At 33.8% G+C, this 8106-nt stretch overlaps 1 protein-coding gene across 2 annotated transcripts; it reads right to left on the bottom strand.

Moving 5' to 3' along the window:
* Positions 1–1416: 1416 nt before the first annotated feature.
* Positions 1417–7441, bottom strand: LOC132748644 (uncharacterized). 2 transcript variants are annotated; one of them, XM_060738254.1, is made up of 8 exons: positions 7287–7441; positions 6705–6894; positions 5735–6509; positions 5200–5516; positions 2960–3130; positions 2595–2715; positions 2404–2492; positions 1417–2138 (listed from the first exon to the last, which is right to left on the bottom strand). In XM_060738254.1, the coding sequence occupies exons 2-8, from the start codon at positions 6891–6893 to the stop codon at positions 1566–1568; spliced, it is 2235 nt and encodes a 744-aa protein (XP_060594237.1). In that variant the 5' UTR covers position 6894; positions 7287–7441; the 3' UTR covers positions 1417–1565. The 2 variants fall into 2 exon arrangements, with proteins under 2 accessions (XP_060594237.1, XP_060594236.1); XM_060738253.1 differs by having other exon boundaries at positions 2404–2715.
* Positions 7442–8106: the final 665 nt, after the last annotated feature.

The following is an 8106-nucleotide window of genomic DNA, read 5'->3' as shown; positions in this document are numbered from 1 at the left end:
CTGTCAAAATAGCTACAATTTCAATTTGATTTAAATGTTTTTTTGCCAATATAACTATATTTTATTTTCAAGCTATTGATTGTCATTTTTAAGCTCCAACCGGTGATTTAGTAAAATTGGAGGTTTTCTCTCAACTTGTTTTGTAAACATAATAAGCAGCGTTCTAAAGTGAAGGAAACTGACCCATTGAAAAAAAGTTGATAAATAAGTTTTTGCTCCCATATGCCGCACCTCTTTGATACCCCATTCCTATGTGTTGCTAGATAATGTTTGGGACGTGTTCCTGGAAAGCTGCATTCCTATAGATACTTTAGATACAATTAAGCATAAACATAAGTTTATCCTTCATTTCTCGAGCTAATAAAGGTCTTTTTGAGTATTTATTTTGCAATACATTGTAGGACAATTTGGCCTTTGAAAAGACATTTTTTGGATTATTTTCAATGAAAACGGCCATTTTTCACAATATGCTCATGAGGGAAATAAATACCAAATCCTTATTATGTGTAAATCATAGGTATGTCCTATTCGACTTCTACAAGGCCTGATTAAGTTAACATGAAGATGTAAACAAGTAATTTTGGAAACGGTCTGTGCATAAAAATGTATGTCCAAATGTTTGGGTTTATCTTTCTAAGTCAATTACCGGTCTAGGAAAATACAATGTTTACAGCCATTTTTTTACAAACAGTAATGAATGGATTAACTTTAATGGGCTTAAAGAGATAAAAAAAAATCTCAAGATCCACATTAGTTATGTAACAAGTTTGCTTCACAAAAGGTATTTTTCTAGCTTTATTGTTCAAATGGCTGGAAAATAAGAATTTCTGATTGGTCACAAAAACAGCATATCGGCTATTTCCGTCAATTTCCAGATAAGCTCTCCGGTTTTTTCCTTTTGCTGATTTGTTCACGTCGATGTTATTTTTTCTTTTCAATAAAGTTGTATTTTGAAGACTGGTTCTAATGATTTAAGATTTTGAATGATATTCATTCACTTCAATTTTATATACAAAAGTGAATGCCGCCAGCAATTATTCTCTACACTGTAAAGAGGTCTCCAATAAGATTGATTTTAATTTTAATATATGTCATCGGTTGTATCTTTTAACTACATGTATTTTACCATAGCTTCGTGTTTTTGATTGGCGATTATAAATTTTGGGAAAATCAAGGTGACAAAAGTCACCCAACAGTATAGAGCCTAGTCAATTTGCACCGATGGCCTGGCTCTATACTTGCGACAAAGGATAAAATAAAACTTTCAGTTCAGAGTGTAATGGCCAAGAACTATTATAATAATTATTGCTGTTTATACACAAATCTTTCATCATATATAAAAGCTTGCTAATTGATAAAATGGTATCACTCGACACAATGGACCAACAAAAATGAAAACAAACTCATCTTCTGTAGTTAGTCAAGTACTTTGTGCTTTATCTAAAATAAATAAATAAATGCATTGTAACAATAATGTATTATCACAGACGGTTAGTTAAAAATAAACATTTACAAAGTAATAGTAATGATATTGTTTTTCATATTTAAACATGTAGGTTTAACATTTAAATACTACTATCAGAAAGGATAAAAACTTTTCCTTTCCGTGTAAATTTCACATGTCGATGTTTTAGTCCAAACATTGACAATCCGCCCTCACTTCGCCGCCGTATATATTTTTGCCATGCATAATCAAAGTTATCTCTGATATAATCATTTGCTGCCTTCATTTGGCTTACAAACTTGTCAACTTTTTTTGCTGTTGGAAGCCCTCGCCTAATGTAAATGGAACATCCTTGGTTCAAGACATTGTTGATCTCTTGTCTAACTTTATTATGTCGCAACAAATTCGTCGACCAATGACCACTCATAGCGAACCCTCTTCTTGTCATGTGGAAATAAACAACGTATTTTTTGCGTGACCATGGTAACTGTACAGCGACTTCATAAATGGCTGGTTTCTCAAAATCATTATCAAATATTGTTTTCGGTCCATATCCTTGATTTGTTCGAAGCTTCATAAAGTTCGATTTCTGCTTGTTCGTTGGCATCTTGGGTTCTACACCATTAATCCACTTGGACCAAGTTATGGTTTTCAAAGCACCCTTAGTCATGCAGGTGTCTGGGAGCTTTTCTCTCTGAAATAAGAATATATCATGGTATCTTATATCAAAATTATGACTAATTACGTGTACCTACTATATCACATGTATTTTTATTTCTAACATATCGGTACATCATCTGAAAATCTTTTTCTTCTAGGTATTTATTTGTTTGGAAAAACATTTAAGTTCTGAGAAGAGATTTTTTTCAATTCAAAGCAACCCTATGTGAATGACTCAATTCATATCAAACAAAATTTGATTGGATAGTGAATAGTACCGCTAGGGAAAAAAGGAATACCTTCTGAATTGTGACTGATTTAGATGACTTTTTCGTCTGTTTCTTTGTCTTTTTCTCAGCTATGACCTTGCTCCCTTTTGGTAGTTTACCTTTACCAAACCATGGTGGCTGTGCTGGTATTGGCGCTATAAAGGGTGGGGGTATGAGACCTGTTACAGGTGTGCCAAAAATGCCCCCTTTCGGTAGTTTACCTTTAGTTACCTTACCAAACCATGGTGGCAGTCCTGGTGTTGGCGCTATAAAGGATGGGGCCATGGGACCTGTTACAGACGTGGCAATGTCTCCTCGGTCAATTATTTCCTGTTCATAAACCTATTTGATAAAGAAGACAACATTTGCTTTATTATAGTAGAATTATGAATTTTAAATATATTTTCATATCATTTTGATAACATATTTAAATCAATGTCATATCATAGACAAAATTAATGTCGAAAATGTACAATTCTTTACATTGAGACAAACAATACAATCGTAACATCATCGGCTATTATCCTTATCCGAAGACTGACGGAAAGGGCCGAAAAGTTGCGAATGACAAACAATATCTTCTCACCGCAAGCATTGCAGGATTTCCCTCACGGTAACAGATCATCATCAGAACATCAAATATGCAGCCAAAATTCTTTAAACTTAAGCGATTTCCTCCAGTTAGTTTTGCCATCTCTTCATTAAATGATGTGGCAGCTGGACTTCCCCCTGCTTGCACACCATAAATCTTCACGCCCTAAATAGAAGTGGTACAAAAAATAGTCATCGTTAACAAACAAATAGAGCTCAAAAGGTAGAGTTTGTAGTATTCAACTATCAAACACATGTGTACCACGTGTTCCGCCAGTGTATTCGTTTTTTATGTCATATACATGTAAAGCTCAAATTAAGGCGAACCCATTTCCCTTAAAAATCCGTTTCTGTTGGGTGTTAACACGTATAAATAAAAGGCAATTACTGTTCAAGGATTCATCTTAACAGTTCAAGCAATGATCATTTTTTTGGTTTCATTAATTTAAGTCTATAAATATATTTGCTTGTTATGCATGTAATATTAACAAAATACTGAAATATGGATATGTGCTTCAACTCATATCATTGAAAATATAAGGTAACTAGTTAGTAGGATCATCTTGAAATAAAGTCATCTATCTATGCATTAAAACAAGGGAAAAAAGAAGGATAGTGATACAGCATTCAAAAATAAAAAGATCCTCCACAGTACAGAAAACAAAAACAAACACGTAAAAACCGCCAAGTCAGTTTGGTCCAGTCTGTTTTCATGGATATAAGAAAGTATGAAATTATCTAAAAACAACAAATCTAAACTAGAAATGTGTCATCATGCCACGGATGCCCCCGCATGCAGCCAAAATTTCAGATGGTGCATTAATTATTTTTTTCATTTTAAGTTCAAAGCCCTTAAAACTTTTCAATGCTAACACAAACCATTTTCATACAATGTTCAAGGCACTGAAATTATTCAGTCTTAACCTTTTAAAAATAGCATATTGCATATTTGTAGCCAAAATAATGGCTAAAAGTATGAGTGCTGAAACTGAAAGTTCAAAATTTTCCAACATTCAGGAAATAGATAAGTTTTGTCTAAAATCATTGAACCACAACCAAATTCAAACTTAAACTGCTTATTTCTTCTTAGATGTATCTATATTATTTTCAAAGTGAAAAGGACATAACTCTGCAAAAAAATCATCAAAAACCATGACCAAATTCCAACTTGACCTTGCCCAGTTGAATATGTAACACTGTTGGGTAGATTATGAACAGAAACTGTAAATTTCATTATTTATTTTCAAAGTGAAAGGGGCATACTCTGCCAAAAAATCATTGAACCATGACCAAATTCCAACTTGGCCTGGGCATTCCAAAAACATATCCATATGTCAAATTTGAGTTAATGTGTTGTACTGTTTGGGAGATAATAAACGGAAACTGAAAATTTCATATTACTTTCAAAGTGAAATGGGGGCATTAACTCTGCCAAAAATCATTGGAACCCCTGACCAAATTTGATTATTGACCCTGCGCATTCTTTTGAGCATCCATATAGTCAAGTTTGAAGTTGAATGTGTTGTAACCGTTGGGAGATAATGAACGGAAAAACTGAAAAAATTTCATATTATTTTCAAAAGTAAAAGGGGGCATAACTCTGCCAAAAATCTCGAACCATGACCAAATTTCGAACCTTGACCTGTATTTTCTCAAATGACAAATATTCCCATATGTCAAGTTTGAGTTGAATGTTTGTACCGTTGGGAGATAATGAACGGAAACTGGAAAATTTCTATTATTTTCAAATAAAAGGGGCATAACTCTGCGCAAAAATCCCCGAAACTAAGGGGACAAAAATTCTCGAAAACAATTGAGCTGTATTTGTCATTAACTATAAACCATGTGTACAAGTTTCGAGTTGATTGTTTGTTATGTTGTCAGAAGCTAATGAAGGAAAACCCCTTTAAAAATGTTTCTATGTTTTTAACACATAAATAAAGGGGGAAATATACTCTTCAAGAATCATCTAACAGTACCAAAATGATCTTGGTTCCTTAAATTTAGTCTATAATATGCATCATGTATGTTCAAAATCTGAGTTGAATGTGTGCAACTCGTTCTTAAAAATATAATGAACGTTAAAGGTCATCTTGAAAAAAACAGAATGACTCGGAAGGAGGAAGGATAAGACGAAATAAAAGACCCAAAGGGTACGAAAAAAAACGGAACACGGAAAACAACCAAATATTGGCGCAGTCGGGCGGGGGCATAAAAAACGCGATGAAAACTAACCATTTCCTTCAAGGCTGCACACTCGTCCCTCCAATTAATAAAGTAGGTTTTCCCGCCATAAGTATATCCAGGCTCATGAGGAATGTCATCACTAATCATGACGAGAATGCGTTTGCTACCCTCTGTCCATGACAAAACCTCACGTGACCTTTGCAGAACAAGTTCGTAACATTCTGGGCCGTCTCCTCCAAGGGTGGGACCAACATTCTTAACAAAGTCGCAAATTTCTGGTAAACTGGCGCCAAAATCTATCCATTTTATAATGTAGTTAGATTCATCGCAGTAATCACCGTGTGCGATGATGGCAACACGAATTCCTACAAAAAGGATATGAATATCTATATTTAAAACTGACATTTCAGCTATTAAAATTATTTTCTGAACAGGGTACTAGAGTACTTATTTACACAGCTTGAAATAATGAATACCAAATTGAAGCAGACTGGTATGTCATTTTGAAAGCTTACTTAAGAGCTGATTAATTATTAATGAATAAATGAATGAATTAATTAAATTCTGAGCTTCAGATGCTTACCAGGAATGTCTGTCTGTAAACGTTGAACAAGATCTTGCACTTTAGCTTTGACTTCCTCAAGACAACCATACATGGATCCAGTGGTGTCAAATGATATTGCAACTTCCATTAATCCATCCGACGGTGGCCCGGCTGCTGGCCCTTGATCACTAGACGAAGATGCTGTTGATAGGTCCATAGGTTCTTCATCATTGTTAACTGAAGCTTTCTTTACGGGAGAACTTGGTCTTGATGATCTAACGGATGCAGACTTTGACATTGAACGTTTCTTTGATCCCTCTTTAGAAAGTGTGGACTTCAAACTATCAAGAGCTGAGATCATCTCTATCTCGTCAATATCGTCAACAAGGGTCGACTTTGAAATACGAAGACTTCCACTCTTGGTGGTTTCTTTTGGTAATGCAAGTTTAGTTAAACCACTAGGTAACGACGGCACTCCAGATGAACTCCCAGTTATGCTGGATGATTTCCTTGACAATGATTTAGACTTGCTGGGAGATTTTGTTAATGATGGCGTTGACGCTAAAGATGTTTCTCCAACGATTGACCCAGATTTAAGACCTGATAATTTTGTTACAAGTGCACCCTCCTCAACAAAACTGCTAGATTTCTTAGAAAGTGATGATGGTTTACAAGTAGACGACTTTCTTTTAGTAAATGAAGCTTTAGCAGAGTCAACTTTGTCATAATCATCTAGAGTCAGTGTTGAGGCACGTCGTAGGGCTGGTGGTGTTGGAGATCCGCCAGCAGTTGGTAAAGGAGCTGCTGCTGACACCTGACAAATTAACAGACCAGCAATTTTAATAAAAACACATTAAAAAGTATAAAATAAAATTTAAAACCACATGGAAATCGAATAAAGCTTAATATAAATCTTTATTTCCTTTTATTGAAAATATATCTAAACTGTTTAAGAAAGAAACGGAAATGACAATAAATCAACAATCGTAGCCAGATATATCATACCAACCTGAATAACCTCTCCAGGCTTGCTTGCTCGAAGCGATGGAAATTTGGGCATTTTAAGTGGTGGTTTAACAACAGACGGCGTCTTTGAGATACTGCTTAATGTCCTGGACACAGTTGTGTTGCTTGTCCGCTTTGTAATCTTACTTGGGCGTTCGTATGGAAATGCAAACGAGGCTTTTCTTTTCGGCATACTGAATGTCAATAAAGAATTAACAAGGTGATCGATTTGTTGCATAGTTAAATAGATCAATATTTTTTTCCAATAGCCATTATAATTTTGTGACTTATTACAAGGTCTCTTATATTATATTATATTGGAACGCGTTTAACAAATATTTACTGCGAACGAATTTACATTTCTTTATATAATTTTTGTTCTTTTAATAGATTACTTTGTTTGACCCAGGTATCTATGAAAATACATGTATAGAAATAACCATAGGTATTATATACTTTTATATTAGTACATGTATGTTATTGTGCAACTGTGCATATTTATCAATTAAAGAACATTTATTAATTATAAGTTTAATTCCGCTATATTACGTATACTATGATTAAACTTTGATCTAAAGTCACTTACCTGCAAGCTTATCCAATATACAGATATAATATACGAAGGTCGATATAACGCGCACTATCAACTGTCCACAAGGTGTATATATACTGTATCGAACTTGTAGTCATTCAAGTCCCGACTTGTATATTTTTAGAAACGACGTACCTCAGTACATTTTATAGAAAACACAACTATCTTTACACAAAAAGCTCTTGAGATACGATGTTTTTACAATTATCTGTCAATATTAGTTATTTTTACTGTGACATCCGCACGCAAGACATTCTGTACATAATATTATGATTATGAATACCGGTATTTCAAATCTATTTAAAAGACTGCAGAATAAAGTTTGTAAAAGCCTGTTTATACATGTGTTTGTTTAAAGTTTTATTAAACTTGAGCCAAGTCGATCAATAATAAGCTGAATTATTTTTTTTTGCTAGCTTGCTCTATAAAGACGGGTGTATTATTAAAACCAGCACGATAACGATTATTGTTATACAAATAAAAGTCATGTTTAAATATAACCGGTTATTAGTCGCCGGTAGAAACCGGCGACTATATTTGCAACAGTTTAATATTATACCGCCTTAAAATCTGTAAATAAAAGCATATCAATTACTGAACAATTAATGACTACAATTGTTTTCAGTAATCTCAAAAATTCAGACATATAATAACGTTGCTCAATGAAATGAAATATTCAATATTGACATCTTAAAAAGCAACATTAGAATTTATAAAAAATGAATTAATGATGTATCCCTATGGATAAGTCATTGCATTTAGGGATGCTTTTACTTTTTTCAAAGTGTCAAGCGTTGCTATTTTATGATAAATT

The sequence above is a fragment of the Ruditapes philippinarum genome, unplaced genomic scaffold, assembly GCF_026571515.1.
Source record: "Ruditapes philippinarum isolate M1 unplaced genomic scaffold, ASM2657151v2 ctg3096_1_1_1_1, whole genome shotgun sequence".
NCBI lineage: Eukaryota > Metazoa > Mollusca > Bivalvia > Venerida > Veneridae > Ruditapes > Ruditapes philippinarum.
Note: the sequence above shows the minus strand (reverse complement) of the source record. Positions and strands in the feature narration are given on the sequence as shown.